Source organism: Beta vulgaris, chromosome 8, assembly GCF_026745355.1.
Source record: "Beta vulgaris subsp. vulgaris cultivar EL10 chromosome 8, EL10.2, whole genome shotgun sequence".
NCBI classification, from domain to species: Eukaryota; Viridiplantae; Streptophyta; class Magnoliopsida; order Caryophyllales; family Amaranthaceae; genus Beta; species Beta vulgaris.
The window spans coordinates 22,422,988-22,442,556 of NC_079209.1; the positions used below are offsets into that span (position 1 = coordinate 22,422,988).

General features: G+C 35.8%; 1 protein-coding gene across 1 annotated transcript; it reads left to right on the top strand.

Annotated features, from left to right (window-relative positions):
• The first annotated feature begins 3,278 nt into the window (after positions 1 to 3,278).
• On the top strand, positions 3,279 to 13,299 carry LOC104883660 (purine permease 21). Its single transcript, XM_010668208.4, has 3 exons — positions 3,279 to 3,544; positions 8,181 to 8,332; positions 11,839 to 13,299. The coding sequence occupies exons 1-3, from the start codon at positions 3,408 to 3,410 to the stop codon at positions 12,972 to 12,974; spliced, it is 1,425 nt and encodes a 474-aa protein (XP_010666510.1). The 5' UTR covers positions 3,279 to 3,407; the 3' UTR covers positions 12,975 to 13,299.
• The last annotated feature ends 6,270 nt before the right edge of the window (positions 13,300 to 19,569 follow it).

A 19,569-nucleotide genomic window follows, 5' to 3' on the forward strand; every position in this document is an offset into this window, starting at 1 on the left:
GTGTGTTTATTTTTGTTAGTTCAAGTATGGTTTTTTTTTTGTGGCACATATGTTTTGTTCCAGTATGTTAGAGTAATAACTAGATCTACAAAGAAACATAAAAATAATAAGGACAGTAAACATAAAAATAATAAGGAGAATAAGAGGAGTCATGTGATGATGAATGGATGAATATGGCTAGTACATTAGTTAACTGTTTGTGAGGCTTACAAAGACAACATAAATTTGATCATGTTAGCTATGTGATGAGGCTCACAGTAGCCGCCATATGTGCTTAGTGCATGACAATATTTAATGAATTCTTTGTAATTGCCACCTCAGTTAATCACCTCTATGATAAATTGAGAGGTTAGATTATTCTAATATGCATGATATATGTACCCAACATGATGAGACTCAATTCAATAAATAGATTTGCATGATGGACTTGTAAATTTAGGTAAGTTACAGCCCTAAAAATAGCCTAACATCCACAATGTTTACAAAATGTGTTTTTTTCTATGTACCCAAAATGTGATTTTCTTCAAAAAAAAATAAAATCTTGCCTTGTTCTGCCTTGTTGTTGTTGGATGTCTTAGTTGCCATTCAAATGATCATCAACAAACTGAATTGCCTTTTGAACATCTTCAATACTTGGACCAACTTCTTCTGGGAGTAATCCTAAGTCTTCCAACTGTTTTTTCTTTGCATGAGGCTCATCATATTCATTACTTCCACATACCTTGATAACTTCATTTAAGTAAAATTGAAGTGACATCCACACATTACTTAGAGTTTTAGGGTGTAGTTCTTCCCATGATTCATTCACAGCAGTTACTAGTTGGTCAATTATCCTTGGAGATTTCTTATATTGTAATGTTTGAAGTGATCTAAAATAACCGAGATTCAAACAATTCATATCTGGGCTGTTAGGAGGCTGTTGTATCAACCTAAAATCGAATCCATCTAGTAGTCTATGTTGTTGAAAAATTGGATCATCATTTGTTATGTGTGCTGGTGCATTGTCGTTTGAATATAAATGACCGTACTTAGGTCATCTGGCCATTTCTCCCTGATAGCAGGCAATAATCTTATGAACCAACATGTCCCTAATAACATCCTTTGTAATTGCTTCGATGGGCCGGGTTTGGTTTCTAAAGTGCCCCTAGGCCTGTTGTTTGATCTTCTTTGTGCTGGAACTTGTTTGGTGAAAGCCCATATGCCAATTTTGCATTAAATGCACAAGAACCATCTTGGTTCCACCTTGGTCTTGCAACAGCAGCTATAAACATGGCTTTAGGTATGAAATTCTTGTTTTTTATCTTCCTCCATGGTGTTTTTTCCCTTGGATGGAGATATGCTCTTACCCTTTTCTGAGTCATGTAGAACCATTTTTCATCTATATGGACAACTTTCTCCTGTCTATGTAAGTTAGATTTGTGTAAAGTGTGTTTCTTTGTATTAAACTTAGTACCCACATACATCTTCTTAGCTGTTTTTTCATGTTCAAATCAGGTTTTAATGGGTTTGTATATGGCCTTAATCACCCCCTTTTAACTATCCTTCCTAGTGTTGTGAAATGCAAGTTAAGTGAAGTTGCTAATGACCTCAAACTTGTTCTTTGACATAAAGGTACAGATGAAACCTGTTCAAGAGTGATTTTGGCTCTCTTCCTTCCACACTTGTGCTTGTTGGTTTTGACGTTTATGGGCAGCCCGTCATCGTGTTGCTTCTTGGCCTTCTTCCATATGGTGTAGACTGTCCTTGTGCTGATGTTGAACTTTTCAGCACATAGCTTCTTGGCTCCCCATGGTAGATATCCCACCACTGTGTGACTTAGAAGCCACTCTGCTACTTTTTGTCGTGTTTCATTGCTGAGCCTAGGCCCATGATGCGACAGAGATACAGATGCTACAAGAACAGATGCTTCATCTTCATTGTTAGACCCTTCATGCCCTGAGGCCAATGATGGCAATGATGCCCAAATATTTTAAAAAAAAATTTCTCCTCTTTTAAGTCATTTAGTGGTGTGGACTCTATGGAATAGTATGGGGTTTATATACTGAAGTCAGATTTTGTAATTAGTTTGAATTTTTATTAGGAGAGAATTTTAGTGGAAAACCTACGTATGAAATTAAAGAGGGAAGGAAGTCAGATTTTGTAATTAGTTTAAATTTTTATTAGGAGGGAATTTTAGTGGAAAACCTACGTATGAAATTAAGGAGGGAAATGAAAATGGAACTTTCCTTCCTTATTTTTAGTTGGCTGGTGAAAATAATGCAATTGTACTTTGCATCCTTGTTTATTAAAATGAAATCAGATGTCACTTTCATGCTTTATATACAAAATGGTAAAAAAATCAGAACATTGTACCTGATATTTGCCTTTTTCCTTTTTCTCTTTATTTTGTAAAATCAGAATCCTCCCATGTGGGGTGAATCTCTCATTTTCCTTATTTTTTGTGAAAGATACCAAGTAGAAAAGATAAAAAAATACAGAGGGAGTATAGGGTTATGTTTGAAACACAAAAGAAAAAGGATTTACCATTGCAAATGTTCCATAGTATAGGGTTACCATTGAAAATTTCCCTACTCTAAAAGGGTCACTTTTACACTACAATACGTTACCTATTTAGAGCAAAACGTTACCCCCAATTTACAATAAATGAAGTTATTAATGTTGGTGTTCACATTATCCTTTTTGGAGTGAGGGGTGCGGGGTCACGTGAATCTACCATTATATCCACAATGATTGGCCACACAATTGCTATCTATAATGGAAGAGAACACGTGTCTATTTGAATAACTGATCGTATGGTATGTATATGAAACATTTAAATTAACGAAGAAAAGAGGATTTGCAAATCGAAACGAATCTGGTTGAAAAAACAAATATTGTATTGAATTAATCGACAGGTTATTATAATTTCAAACAAGCCTCTATGATGAAATTGGTAGACACACTAGAGCATCTCGATTCGAGTTCGAGTGGTGGCATGGCATCTTAAGAATTGTGAACATGTGAGTTGTGACCTTATGAGTTATGACCATCTCACCTAATACGAAGTATTTTTTTTTGAGGGAAACACAAATAAAAAGAATATTGTGATTAGGCCTTGAAGAGGAAGTTGTGAATCGACCCAAATAATGGCTCCAATCCAAACCAACAGAAAAAAGACGAATGAATCATCAGCATACATAAAGCGACGTGTGTATATTCCAACATTATTATATAGCTGTTACTGTTAGTGGGCTTTGTCGCACTCAAATAAAATAGTCGTTGTGGTACTTCCTATCTTTCTGCTTAACCCTCTCTTATCTCTCCACCTTTTTTTTTTTTTTGGTGTTAATCTCTCCACTCTTCTCTGTATCTCTTTTGTTTTCTCTTCTACTTCAGCAATCAGCAGAGTGAATGTAGGCTTCTTAACAATGGCGTCCAAGACTTCCACGTGTTTTTCCAGCCATGGATTGATCGGATTCAACTCAAAAAACCTCAATTCTCGCTTTGCGGATCTCACTTATCGTAATCGTCGATTGAATTTCGCTCCTTCCAAACCTAATTTAAGGTACTAAATCTTCTGTTAATTATTTCGTCATTCTCCAGTTTTTTTTTTTTTTTTCAATTCGGTTTGTTTTTCTGATTTCGCATAATTTTGATTAGTTCTGATGAAATTATTGATGGTTTGGCTGTTTGATTACGGTTTGAAATTGTATTGTTGGGAGTTTTTTTTTGTTGAGTTTGTTAGAATTCGTATTTGATATGGCGATTCAAAAAATCTAATGGTTGATTGTATCTTTTACACTAAAATCCGTAGTAGAGATAGTGGCGCAACACTAGAAGAAATAATAGAAGAAGAGTGAGTCTCATATGCGGATGTACAGTGTGAGCAACTGCACAGGTCCTCAAAATATGAGGGGTCCAATTCTATTAGAGGTCCTCTTAAAGGGGAAAAAAAATTCTAACTCTAATTACAAACCATTTATTTCCAACTTTTTATAGAGGGTAATGTTGGGTGTAATTTTAAATTTTTTTAATTTGGTGTTTCTTCTCCTCCTATTAAAAAAAAAACTATCAATGACCCTCTCATCTTTTCCTATTCAAAAAAAACAAATTAATTTTTATAATTTAATTTAGCACAAGACCCTTAATTTTAGTCTTGCATGTCCAAACTAAGACCAAAGTCATTTCCTCAATGGCAAATTTGTAGGTGGTCTCGAGACCACGTAGAACATCATGCTCTCATCCAAAACGCAGAAAATGAAAATAAAACGCTGAGGCAGGTTTTGCCGCTAAAACTAAACAACTTCCTTAATTTGCTCTGGCATGTACATGCATTGGTTCAGGTGGAAGGATTTTCAATTAGTGATAATAAAAAAACTTCCTAGGCTAAATCACAGCATCTGCAGAATATTCCAATTATTAAATATTTGTTTTATTATCTAGAAAATATTTTTTAAAAATTTAAATGGGTAAATATGTTTACTATAGATCTTTTCAATGCCACACACTCACAACTGAATGGCTACGAAACATGATCATTAATTTTTGAAACACCTGTTGTTTTTTTACTTAGAATATAAGTTTTTACCATTATACTATGTGTTCCTTTTACCAAGAAAGTATATTCTTTTTACCTAAAAAGTAGGTTTTTTTAAAAAAATATGATTAGCTATTTTGTTGTGAAGGAAAATTATACAAGCCTTAATCTTGGATTTTACGATTTTTTTAGGACCCATGTTCTTTTATAGTTGAAGATTAAACACCATACAAATTATGAAAGAACACGTGTATATAATACTCGAGAAACAAAAGACTATTATAAATTCATAAACATGAAAATAAATATGAAAAGAATGTATAAAACAAAGAACAACATACTTATCTCTATTATATAAGCCAAGGGAGGAGGTGTGGCGTCCTTTTTTGAAGTGACTAAAATACCCTTAATGATCTAATTAATGGAATTAAAGAAATTACAAAAGCAAATCATTTAAAAATTCTCATTCCAACTTGCCATTTAAAACAAGTTTAAAATGGTATATGCATCAAATACTTCAATAAAAAATTAAATGGACAAAATATTTATACCTTAAAAAAAAGATGGCATACATAACGTGCACATGAAAAGTCTGAACATTCACTACCTTTGATACTCTTTAATTCTTTTAAACCAACTCATTATTTTTGTTCTTTCTGTTCAATATTCATTCACAAAAAATTAATGTTATCAATCACTCATAACCTTTTTTATTTTTTTACATTAGCGAATTAAGATATCTAAATTCATCTAACTATTGAATTTTTCACATTTAAGTTTAATCATAAATAAAGTACGAAAGGAGTATCTAATAGAATAACAAATTTTAAAATTAACGCACGCATCGCGTGCATATGAAGGCTAGTTGTAAAATAACATAAGCATATAAGACTTAATAAACAAAAAAAAATTACTTCCTCCGTTTCAATTTAGCTATGACACTTTTTATTTTAGGAAGTTTCAATTTAGTTGTGACATTTTTATTTTTGATAAAAACTTCATTCTATCTCTCTCCTATTATATGGGACCCTTTTATTTTCTTTCTCTATCTCTCTCCTCTCGAAAAATTACCTAGGAGTCCGCGATTTTAAAAGTGTCACAATGAAGGAAGTATAAAAATTCAGAAAAATGAATAAAAACATAAAAAGAACATGAAGGTATCAAACGAATAACATCATACTAATGATAAACGAACATAAGCATATAAGACTTTAGATACAAAAAATTATAAAAAAATTCACAACAAAATGAAAATAAACATAAAAAGAACATGAAAATATCAAACAAAGAACACCATGAAAAGGATTAAAGAACATATGCATATATAATTGAGAATCAAAAAATGCTCGGTATGTATTCTTCAACAATGGACTCAAAAAAACAAGTATTGAAAATGGCAGGTAAAGAAGTGGAGAGAGATAAGACCAAAAAACGAAGCTCCAAAGTCCTATAAATAAATAAAAGTAAAAAATGATAATTCATTATTTCAATTTGTTAGTTAGATTTGATGCCCAAAACCTTTCTCCTTGTATTTTTATTGTTAGATGTCTCTTGCTCCAATAATTCGTTAGTTGGTTTCACTTTGTGATTACGGCCGTTTCATACCGGCTGCATGTACATCACTATGCACCCGGGTGCATGCTCCATGCATTGCTATTGACTCTTTTTTCTATATGGTAACCTTTTAAAAATCTAAACAGTTACGTTTTATCATAGTGACCATTTTTTTAATATAGACACTCTTTCGTACATTACTTTATCATGATGAAATTTTAAATTTGTGAAATAGTAACTTTTTTTTTCCACGTAGTCAAACTTTAGAATCTTATCTACTTTTTTTTATATCTTTTGTTTATATAGTGACTTTTTTTTTCCATAAATCACATGAATTAGCATTAGGTCCACATTAATTTAGTGTGGCCAGGTCCATATAAATTTTTTACATAGAAGAAACAGAGAGACTCACTACACTACTTCCATTATTAGCCAACTTTCTTTTGAGAAAGGTAAAGAATATGACAAGCATTACTATGGGCACTGATACGAGCCTTTTCTCGCAATATTAATTATACATTCATTAGTCAATCACTTTTATCACCATGTATTACCGCCTTGTGTGGCTTTCAATCTCGGATGCAGTTGCCATCGTGTTAACAGTCGCAACACCACTTTCGCAGACTATGAGGATAATTTGTGACTGTTGTGGCCTTGTATATCGGTTGGAGTGAGGTTTGTAACCTTAATAACAGGGTTACAATGTTGGCGAGATTCAATACCATGCCGCTTACCAAACAAGTTTTAGGAGTCATTCGAAGTGATGCGACTTCTTTGATAATGATCTTTATAGCAGTATAGCTAAATATTTGGACTGAGGGCATGATACATTCTATTCATTTTGCCTCATTTCTTAACTTATTCTAAAGGTACATTATAACTTTTGAAAAGGGCTATAAACTACATCTTAACTCTTATTAGCACCAACCAGAAGTCTCTCAATAAGTCAGTATATGCCCACCAAGACTACATGAACGGCTTGGAGTGCTCAATGTCTTCATATATTCAAGACCGTCCTCTTTTTTTTTTTGAGTTGTCATGATATTTATAAGAGGGGAATCAAGGCTACTCAAAGACCTTATTTTTACATATTAGTTGTTGTTGTCATTCATTAAAAGCTTTTGAGATTGTTGATAAAAATCAAAATAAGTATCCTTAAGTGAGAATCACAAGACGTGAATGTTGGTGAAGAGAATTCACCTTGTGAGTTCTCATGCCAAAAAGTATTGCTAACCCCATAGGTTTCCTCTTCATTTTAACAATTGTGGTATCTCTTATGCAGTGTGAGTTATAATATTGCTACCCACATCTTGTCCATGTCCTCGAATATAAGAAGGATAATATACAAACATGTTTGTGTTTAGTCACTTGTAACATGCAGGTTGATCATCATAAAATTAGTTCAGGATTAAAAAAAAAGGTGTTTTATTGTGTTTGAGAAATTGGAATGTTTCGTGGATTTTGACAGGCATTTTGGATACAAATTCAAGGTGCTGTAATGCATAAAACTGCCTGACCATTTTCATTAAAACTTTAGAAAGAAAATCAATGGATATTCAATTTATATACTCCATTTGACATCAAAAAAACTCAGAATGATTTAGGGACTCGGCGATGGCATCTGTCTAGAGTAGATAGCGTTGTAGATTCATTGACTTCCACTAGAAACTCAAAATGATCGTAATTGTCAGTGTAAAATGATACTGAACGTTTGTAAATTGTCTCTTACTTCGAAATATGAGAAATAGATAAATAGAAGTATTTTTCAAATGTTGTGATAATATATTCTATTCTACAGGGGAATAGTCTTATACTTAATTTGTTCAAAAATGAATAGCAGCCGCTTTGGGTTGTCTTCAGTTGATGCTCTCTTGGTTTGTCATGACTTTGGATGATTCTGGCCTTTGCTGAATAAACTTGTCTTGTAGGTTTGAATTACTTTCTTTTGCTAGTTTTAATTTGCTGCTACTTGCATTCTTTTGTTCTTTTTTCATTGTTTGTTTTGGGCTTATGTCCTGAGATTTGATCAAAAGGAAGAAAAAGAACTAAAGAAACCTTGAGCCTAGTTTCATACTTATACTTTGATTTGTCGTGATTCTTAATTTGAAAGACAACAGGAAGTTAGATTCTCTCCATTACAGTCCCGAGTATATGTGAACCAGCAACCAAATGGCGGAGCAGATGTGGAATTTGAGACTACATTTAACGATGGTGCTTCAAGCTTCGGACAAGAGACTATACCCAAGGTTGATCTTGTTAACGGTATGTTAATTACTTAATTTAGCAAGTGATTGAAAATAGTGATACTTGAATGCAACTAACTTGTAGAACACTCACCTAAGTGTTATAAGTATAGATATCAAGTATACACATTGTCCAGTATTGGCATTACAAGATGATAGTCCAAATGTTTGCTACTAATAATTTAACTGTCCAGAAATCAACATGCTTTCTGCACATCAAGTAATCAAATAAATTACAAAAAATAAAATGGAAATTTTTGCAACTAAAAGGGACATTTAAAAAATAGATATCTTTCAAGAACAAATATAGACAGTTAGAATCAAACAAAACTTACAAAATAATATGAACACCCTTGTGCCTTATTTCATATTCGACTAATTCTTGTTCCTAAAGAAATAAAAATAGAAGGGCTGTAACAGTATAATACTATATTGATGTATAGTTTGGAGACTGTTGATTTCAATTGCTAATATCAATGTGTCAGAATCTTCAGGGGATGTCACACAACCAAGGGGTAGTGACACTAAAAATAAAAGATGAAGACACAAGGTAAAATTGCATACTTAACAAGACTAGCTATCCGATGTGGAAGAGCAAAATCATGTGCTACCTAAACTCTTAAGTTGCAACAATCTAATTAGCCTCTTCAATCATCTCATTAGCACTTTGCTTTGAAAGCAATCGTGGAGGAAAAGTAGGAGACAGACAAAGAAGGAAGGAAGGAAGGGGAGGGAAGAGTGAACTAGCATTTTCCTCAAATCTTTAAGATTGAAGGATTTAGTTTATCAAGAGGAAAAGGAATATGCATCCTTCCGATTACTTCCTTTCCCCCATGCATCTAAACAAGAGAAAATGCCTTCTCTTTCCCTTGTCTCCCTTCCGGTCAAATTAACCTATACAAGCTATAAGAAATTAAGAACTGGGAAAGAAGTATTTAACTCATTTGAAATTAGGCTGCCATCCACTTCAAATTTCCAGATTAGGACTTATTCATACACATTTTGAATCAAGAGATCCTAATGAGAACTATGAGGAAATCATCACTAGTTTTTTCTGTAGTATCCTCATAGTGTCAAATATTTTGATGTAGGACCTCTAGATAGTGTTTGGTCGAACAGAAAACATTTTTTAAGAAAAGTGGTTTTTCCATCTTCCTTTTTTTGGTCTGTAAAGTGGGGAGAATAGATTTCCACATTTTCAAAATAGTTCTCTCAATCTAGAGGAAGGAATGCCATCCATACTCCCCCATTTCATTATTTCTTCTCTCTCTCTCAATTTTCATGTATGAAACCGAACAATGGAAATTTAATCTAAAATTGTGTTTCAACCGGAAAATACAATCCAAGTGATTGAAGCTTTAACAAAGCCATAGTTCTATAGTATTCTCTATAGCAAGCACAATTCCAATAACGTAATCCATCTCCATTAACTTAGAATGCAAACCAATTCTAACTTATAACTATGCAACTCTTCTTATTAAGCCTTGTGTTACTCACTCTTCATTTCACCTCAAGTACACATGTCAAATCCTATACCCCAACGAGGGTATGGACATTTGATATACTTCAATTCTGGATGGAAAAATGGCATTGTTTTATCAAACAATTGAGCCTAACACTTAGATCCTAATTATGGGCATGTTTCATGCTTGCCTTCAATCTGGATCCTTGTCATAAAACTATTCAAATTAAACCAATCACACCCAAATTAACTGAACAGAAGAATGTTATGATGGGAATAGAAAGACACTAACTCTAGTGATCAGTTTTGTTAGGGGGGTTATCAATGGCGATAATGATAATGAATTAATATGTAATTTTGTAAAGATAGAGATGGTGCTATGGTGATAGTTAATGAATTCCCAAAGATAGTTAGAAACCTGATTTACTAGGTCTGAAGCTAGAGATGGTGATTGACATGCAACATATACTCGCAACAGGATTGACCATATGGTAAAGTTCTTATCATTTTCCTTTAAGATTTATAATAGTAGTAAAAGAAGTAGAGAGAAAGAGAGAGATATGTTGAGCATCAAATAGGATAAAGAACTCCGATAATCTCACTCCAGCGTCTAAAGCCAATAATTAAGGGATAATGGAGACCGTTCACAATTTACCATCTGGTTGTTATTACTTCTTTTCTATTCATCATCTAAATGTGTCACACCTTGGGGTTTCTATTCTTCATATTTTCCTTCAGTTGCCTCCTCTTCCTTCGCTTAGAGTTCTATTTAAGCAGAATTGAGTCAAGTAGCTCAAATCAAACATAGAATTAGGACTCAACATTACATTTAGGATTAAATCTCTTAGTTTTTGTGTGCTAACAGAATTCAAGTAACTTTAGGTTTATTAACAGAATTCAAGTAACTTTAGGTTTGCTAACAGAATTCAAGTAACTTTAGGTTTGCTTATAGAATTAAAGTAACTTTAGGTTTGCCTTTTCTGTTTAGAATGTGAACATTATAAAGAATCATGTTTCATCAAACTGACTATTAGGAAACAGGGGTTTTGTTGTTTGATTAATGCGGAACAAGTCAATGAAATAATAAGGATGAGAAAAACAGTAAAGAAGATGAACAGAATTAACACAAGGATTTACGTGGTTCGGTCAAAATAGACCTACGTCCACAGGAGGGGGAATCGAGAGCTTCTTCACTATGATGGCGAAAAAACGGAAAGAATAATTACAAGGAGTCCTAAGAATATTAGAGGCTAAAAGTTGTGTCAAATAATGACTACCAAAGGGGTCCTTTTATAACATAAGGAACCCTAACAAACCCTAGAATATACTTTGCACAAAATCCTAGAAGAAATCGCATATCCCGCGCCAAAAACCCCGTCACCCGATCAGGTTGCCCGATCAGGTTGGGAGAAATCCGCTCGACCAGGCGGTCATCAAATTCAAACTGGCTGATGTCTCGAGCCCAATCGGGAGTTGTAAGCCCGATGGTAGTTCACTAAGGGCGCTCGGGTGGGCGGATGCCTCCCGACTCGATTTGGGAGAATGCTTCTTAAAACAACCATAACTTTCTCGTTTTTCAGCGGGTTGGGGCATATGACCTGTCGTTGGAAAGCTCTTTGAACAAGCTATTACCTCCGGTTTGAATCACATTAAAACCATTTATATATTGAGAGATATGTGCATTCAAAGTCAGCCTATGCCATTTTCACAAGATTTCAAGTTACAAATAACATTGACATATGTTACTCTCTCTTACAAGCTCATGTTTACCCTCTTTTTCACCCCACACCTTAAAAACAAAAATCAAAAGAATCTAAGATTCTCAACAATCACACAAGTACTCTCCATGTTGGTTATTGAATCTGCAAAATACAGTGTTATGTTCTTCCTTTTGGAAGAAACTGAAGTACTGCAACATTCCAATACAAATACCAAAATAAACTTTTAGATAGAAAACTTACAAAACCAACCTGCATAAGATCTTTGGAATCCCCCCCCCTCCCCTTTTCCCCATCCTCTCTGATAATACATTTTTCTTGATAAACACAATTTATTTTGTACAGTCGCGAACAGCAAACTAGAAATGCTGCCACAGTCAGAGGGAGCCACCAGCATGGAAAGTTCATCGCAGCACAGAGGGTTGAAGTGGTGGATTCCTATCACATTCTATATTATTTGCGTTCTTCTTGGACAATCAGTGGGTATGATACTTGGAAGATTGTATTTTAACGAAGGTGGGAACAGCAAATGGATGTCAACACTGGTGCAATATGCAGGCTTTCCATTGCTATTACCCTTGTACAGAATCTTGCCAAAGGAAACAACCCAGAGTCCCACACCAATTAATGTCCTTTCTCCTTTGAAAACTGCATCAATCTACTTGTTCTTTGGGCTATTTGTGACAGCAGTGGGTATGATGTACTCAGTAGGATTACAATATGTGCCTGTATCTACTTTCTCCCTCTTATGTGCATCCCAATTGGCCTTCAATGCCCTGTTTTCCTTCTTCGTAAATTCACAGAAGTTCACACCATACATAATTAATTCTCTTTTCCTGCTTACCATATCATCTGTCTTACTTGTGATTCAGTCTGGTTCTTCCGTTCCTGAAGGAGTTTCCAAGGCAAATTATGTCTTTGGTTTCATATGTGCTATTGCTTATCCAATGGCATATGGACTGCTACTTACCTTAACAGAGTTTACCTTCCAAAAGGTACTGAAGAAACAAAGCTTTGACGCGATTTTGGATATGCTTCTTCGTCAGTCATTTATTGCGAGTTTTGTTGCAGTGGTCGGTATATTGGTTACTGGGGACTGGAAGACAGTGAAATTAGAGATGGATCAATTTAGGTTTGGAAAATTGGCATACGTGATGACTTTAATTTGCACAGCAGTGAGTTGGCAAGTTTACAACATTGGTTTATTTGGATTGATTGTTAAGGTGTCATCCCTGTTTTCCAACGTTGTTGCTACTCTAGGATTGCCGATTGTTCCAGTGCTCGCCGTGGTCTTCTTCCACGACATAATGGATGGAATAAAGGTGGTGGCCATGTTATTGGCCATTTGGGGATTTGTTTCATATGCCTATGATCAATACCTTGATGAGTCTAGTAGGACTGAAACTGTAAGCCCAACTACCACATATGCGACTGGCGCTTTAGAGAACAATAACAAGGTTATAGAACCGATTGCTGGATGAGCATACTCTCTATGATCTTCTTCAGCTTCTGAACTGTCTTTATTAGGTTGTTCGTGATCCTCAAAGTAGCTGATATTTTCTCTTGTTAGTACTTGAAAGCCCGTCAGCAATGAACGCCTGATAACAGTAGATCTTTGAGGCATAGTTTCTTCGCATCAAAGTTGTAAGTTTCTTTGCTTGAGGTTGCTGTATTTTTTGAACCTAAGCGCTGCACTAGAAGACATTAGTCTTTTCTTTGTTGTGTAGAATTATATGCCCGAAGCATGATCAATTTTGCACTTACCCTCCTGCGCAATGTGCATGGGAGACATTGTGTTTTTCTTAATTTGTTTTTTTTTTCCGAAAAAATTAACAAGGTTGGCATCTTCTTCTGTCAATATTATTGCCTTGTTCCCTTTCTCTCTTTTTTTTTGGTGCTCAAGGCATAAGGGCCTGTATGGCAGTAGTGGTTGCAATGGTTGCTTCATGCTTGTTAGTATTTTCCTAGTAGCTGTTGGTCACTCTAAATTGTAAAGGTGGATGTTTAGAGTTAAAGTGTATGGTATAAGTAGATGTTGGAATCATTGAAGAAAATGATCTGGATCACAAGTAATCATGAAAAACCTTCATTTTTGTAATACTTCCTAATTCCACGATCTAAAGTAGCACGAACATCTGGAAGCTCAATTAAGGTATAAAATCATTAGGATACTCCTCTGGAACTTCAAAAAGGGATCATCTTGTTCAAAGGTAGTCATAAACTTGTCAGTACAATTAACCGAATGAAATTTTGTGAAGGCCATTTTTAGTATTTCATACTCTCCTCTTTAGCAATCATTCTTCTAACATTCTAGAATCTAGGACTTTTTTTTTTTTTTTTAATCCTCGGTATTTTTTTTCACTTCTCTATTGCATGCTTCCACAGTTCCATTGCAAGCTGTAGTAGATAGAGCTATTTTATTTTATACCGATTAACCCCCCTAAGTTTTGTCAAAAGTGAGATTACGCCCTCAAGTTTCACTTGTGGTGAGTAACCCCCACAACTTTACCCAAAAGTGAGGGTACACACTTGTTACAATATTTAGCCATTTTCTCTTCAATAAAGTATTTTGTTATACCCCTCAAAAAAAAAAAAAGTACCTCAACCTGTTTTTTACTATATCCTGCCAAACTTGGTAGCATATTGTTTGTGAGGCTTCATGTGCTATATTTTAGGTCAGCTTACTTGGCTTGGAGAATTAGTTGCATATTTTCGAGGTGTGAGCACTAATTTTAGTTTGCACTTCTTAATAATATTTGCAGTGGTTTTTCTTTGTCAGTCTTATAATATACTACCTCTATTTTTATTTAGTTGCAATATTCACCTTTTTGCACAAACTTTAAGAAATGAGAAAAGAGAGTATAATTGACCCACTTGCCCTTACTACTAGTACTATAATTAAATGGGAGAGTAGGTGAAGTAAGGGTAATATAGTAAAATTATCCCAAAAGCTTTCCTAAAAAGGGAAATGTTGCAACTAATAAAAAACACCTAAAAGTAGAAATTGTTGCAACTAAATAAAAACAGAGGTAGTAATTTCTTTAATTTTTTTTTGAGGGGAAAAGCTCAAGGAAATTCATTAACCAACATCAAGTTCCGCAGGTTTAAAATACTTGACGGAACATCGTAAACAAAAACTTGTTCCACCCCATTAGAAGGGTTAACGCGAGCAAGCAAATGAGCTGCAGTACCCATCCCCCCCCCCCCCCCTAACATGAGAAATAGAAAATTCTGCAAAGTAGAACTAAGCACAACAATATCTTCCACAACCAAGTCCAAAGGGGCACGTCCATATTGCCGTTGTTTTATGGCCTTCGACAAGTTATATGCATCACATTCTAACTCCACCTTCGAGCATCCAGCCCTATGAGCCTCCTGCAAACTAAACTTTGCAGTCATAGCTTCCGCCAATGCCACACTCCATCTTGCCCGCTACCGATGTAACGCAGCCATTCCGACCTGGCCTTGAGCATCTCTGACTACCGCTCCAACTTCGACCGCATTATCATTCAACAAAGTTGCATCAGAATTAACACGCATCCACCCCTCGCTAGGAGGTACCCATCGATCTCGTGTGACTACAGACCGTGGTGTATGCTGGCCTTGGGTCTTAGTAATATAGTTAGCAAAATCGTGCACCAATTTTAGAAAACCAACACCACTAACCTCAATATTACTCCAAGGTTCATATGCACAATGAAGTTGTGGAAAGACTACGCAGCCCAAGCAAGGGCCATGCACGACAACAACCCGTCTTTTTCCATTCTTGTACGCAGCCAAACAAAAGAGTCAAGAAATGAGGTTGTCGGAACATCAACTAGATAGTGGGAAAACGGGGAATTTTTCCATATGGATTGCACTATAGAGCAGTGGAAGATGGCATGAACAATAGCCTCTCTCTCTCCAAGGCAATGGCCACATTCACCATCTCAATAATATGTCTCTCTTGTAATCTCTCGTTAGTAGCAAGATCTCCCGAGCAGGCGCGCCATACAAAATGGCTCAGTTTAGGCGGGCCCCCAAGTCTCCACCAAAAAGAGTCATCCATCCCCGAACATGACCGAGTCTCCCTAGCCAATATCCTGATTTTGTTGAGTATATCCCATTCGCATTAGGCCACCAAAAGTATCCCGGACGGGTATGACCACTGCCAGTTTGTTGGACGGACTCATTAGACGTCCGCCCACGCACAGGGTTCTAACTATGTTAGAATAGTAGGACTCACCAGAAGACTGAGAGGCAAATCTATAGGCGGGGGGCATTTGGGATACCAACCCTGCTACCGGTCCGGAGAAAGTCGAGCCGTCCTTAGCCGTGTCCGACTGAGAAGTCTATTCTCCAGCCCCATCGGCCTCGTCCAGAATAGCAACCGCGTTCAGTTTTTTAGAGGTTGTAGAGGGCGTCAAGCCGATCTCGCCGATATATGGCACCATTGCCATCTCCTCTACTGTTAGAGGAAGCTCAACCTTCGGTAAGGTAGGGCGATCTATTTTCTTTTTCTTGGTTGTGAAGCCTTTGGATTTTTTGGGAAGAGGAGCCTCTCCCGCAGAAGTCGGCCTCTTCTTGGTGGCTGCTTTTTCCCCCAACGCTTTTGACGTTGGGTCATTTTTCTGAAAAGAAGAGAAGACAAGTCAGGAAAGGTGGGCGTCAAAGAAAAAAAATCAAAAAAACATATTTCTTGTCTGACGAAGCTTACCCAAAGAAGGAGACCGGCCGAAAAGGCCTAGCCGCTTTCCAGTTGGAAGCAGAAATTCGTCCAGAAGCTGAGGGTTGCTCGTCGAGGAACCAATAAGCATATTGGCTCTCTGGCAAAGCCTGTCCAGAGAAGGAGATCGGCCTCCAGAGGCCTGAGCGCTTTTCGGTATAGGGCAAGATTCGTCCAAAAAAACTAAAGTATAATTTCTGGAGGGGTATTAGTTGGGAAAGCAGGCCAGCCAGAGAATTTTGGTCGGCTTTCACTCTGGAAAGGACCCCGTAAAAAAATATATATATATATATATATCTATATTATATAAGGGAAGGGGGGAGCAATGGTGTCCTCTTTTGAAATGTCTATTTTGCCCTCTTCCCTTTCTAAATTACAGAAGGAATGTCAGAATCATAATTGGCACTAAAAATAAAACTACCGAAAATTAATTTACAATAATCACTCACAAATCACTTAAAAGAAGAAAATTTACAAATCATTCATACAATTGAGAAAATCACGTTATAAAAATCACGCAAATCACTCAAATAATCAGGAAATTTTATTAAAACTTAAAATTAGCATACAAATTAAAACTAATAACCTCGAACGTCAACACATACAAAAACATTTACAAAAATTTACTTACAAATCACTATTCTCAAGAACCATTCACAATTAATGGTGGGTCATGATAAAAAAATAGAGGTGTATTTGTAGTGAAATTGAAATTTAGAAGTTAGACAAGGAAAAAAATTATGTACTTTTTTTTTATAGTGTTCCATATATATAATAAACTTTTACATATATTTGGACCTATCTTTTTCTACTATATAATAGCGATTAATTATCAAGGTAAAAAGGTTTATGTAAAATATCATTCAAGAATTAAAGTACAACATATCTCTATTATATAAAGGAAGGGGGGAGCTATGGTGTCCCCGAATGAAGAGACTATGTTACCCCCTTCCCATTCTAAATTACAAATTCACTTACAAATCAAAGGGGGCTTCAAACAAAAATACAAAAAACATAATTATAACAATCACTCACAATATTCAACTAAAAAAATTGCATAATTTACGTTATGCAAATCACTAAAATGAGAAACTTTACAAAAACTTAAAAATTCACTTACAAACTACAACCTATGAAAAAATTGACTTGAAATCAAAGTGTTCACTTTCTTTACAATTTATGAAGTACTGTACTTAATTCAAAAATCAACTAAAAAATTATAATACTAGAAATCAAAAATAAATTCAATAAAATTTCTATTTTGTTCATAGAATTTAACTTTGAAAAGTATTGGTGAGAGACTTAAGTGACAGAAACTAAACCAATTAAATTTTGCAACTAAAAACAATTATACTTCGTATGTCTAATGTTCAAATTTTGACTCTTATGCCGAAGAAAATCAAGTTTCTGTTTCAAAAAAAATTCTAATATATATATATATATATATATATGTATATATATATATATATATGTATATGTATATATATATATATATATGTATATGTATATATATATATATATGTATGTATATATATATATATATATATATATATATATATATATATATATATATATGTATATATATGTATATATATATATATATGTATATATATGTATATATATATATATATGTATATATATATAAACAACTCACCAATGTGTCCATCCTTTTTGTTTGTTGTACTCCTTCCACAAAGAGCTTGTGAATTTGGACATACTGATGTCTCCCGTCTAAGATCTTTTTAGGACGGCTTTAGCTGTGGCTGAAAAATACAAAACAAAATTTCAGTAAAACAAAGTTCCTGGACGAAAAACTTTACTTAAGAAGTATACTTATACCTCTATCATCGGCCAGCCGCAAGCCGACGGCGACCAGAAAATCGTCGTCATAAAACATTTCCTTGAAAGGGATCCAGTTCGACGGACCCTTAAAGGACGAATTGTTTGGGGTAGAATACTTCGATATTTTGAAGTATTCTACCAGTTCCTCGGCCGAAGCATCCCCCAGCTCTAGATAAGAAGTTGTTCGTCCTGTATTGGTTGGAGCCCGGCTAAAATAGCGGCATCTTCTAGCCACTACCTCGTTGGGGCCTGGACGAACACGAACTCTGCCTTCCAGGCATGCATATTTGAGGTTTTATCCCAATACGTCAGGAAGCCATGACGGTTACAAACGTTGAACCAGGCTCCGTCTACTATCTTGGGGACCTTAGATACATAGTGTATCTGAGTAAAGGCGGCCAAAGAGGGGTTAATACCCTTTAACTCACAAATGGCTAAGAATTTCAGTATATTCCGTCAAGAGTTAGGAGCCAACTAATTGTGGCCGAGGTTGTAATGGTGAAGAAGGCGGCTGATGAATGTGTGCAGGGGAAATCTCAACCCTGCGTCCAGAGGCAGCCGGTAAACGGCAAAATGGCCGGACGGAGCATTGACTATAGTATCCTTTTTGCCCGGCAGGACAAAGGAATACCCCAGCATAGGTATTGCCGAGGAGAAGTGCCTAAGGTCTGTACCTACTCGTCCTAACCAACTATTGTCAACTAAAATAAATATAGGGTATGACAAAGGACCTAGGCGGCTTCTTATTTCCGAGGAGGTGGTAGAAGGCTCGTCCGAATCATCAGACGAATCCGATGCAACCTCTGCTTCATGAGCTTCCTCAGTCGCCAACTCCTGTCCAGACGGGCTGGCCTCGGAAGGCCTCTCACCAGTTCTCTCCTCCTGGACGCTTTCAGGGGAAGGGGTTCTGTTTGCTGGCCGAGCGCTTTGAACTTCGTGCTCCCCTTTGTCAGGGATTCAGCCTATTGACGTCTCCATTTCTGAGCTTGAGGCCGGGAGATTTGCCCCACGTCTAATGCGAGCCATTTGCTTGATGCGCGCCAGATTACCCTGCACAGGTAAAGACTGGGTCGTCTGACTTTGTCGTCCATGTCCATAAAAATAAAATGCATGTCCGACCAGAATAGGCCCAACTCTAGAATGTGCCAGAGGGAAGGCTCTCTGTTCTAGGGTTAAGGCAAACCCTTAAGCGGTCGGGATTGTTCGATGAAGAACACGAATCCATTTTTTCTTGAAAAAGAATAAAAAAGAAAAACACAAATTGGGAACTAAAAGAAGAAAGGGATACGTATTGGAATTACTTGGACGATTGAAGAAAGGTATCGAGATCTTGGACGAATGCTCTTTCTCTCTCTAAAGTTTAGTAAAAAATTTGGATGAGTCTCTCTCTCTAGAAAAATTCTCTCAAATGTGTAAAAGTGAATTCAGAAAGGACAAGGGTCTGCATTTATAGGGAGGTAAAAATCACCTCCCCACCCGGTAAGATAATCGTTATATTCAAAAAATACCTTTGTGGGTTTACCTATTAA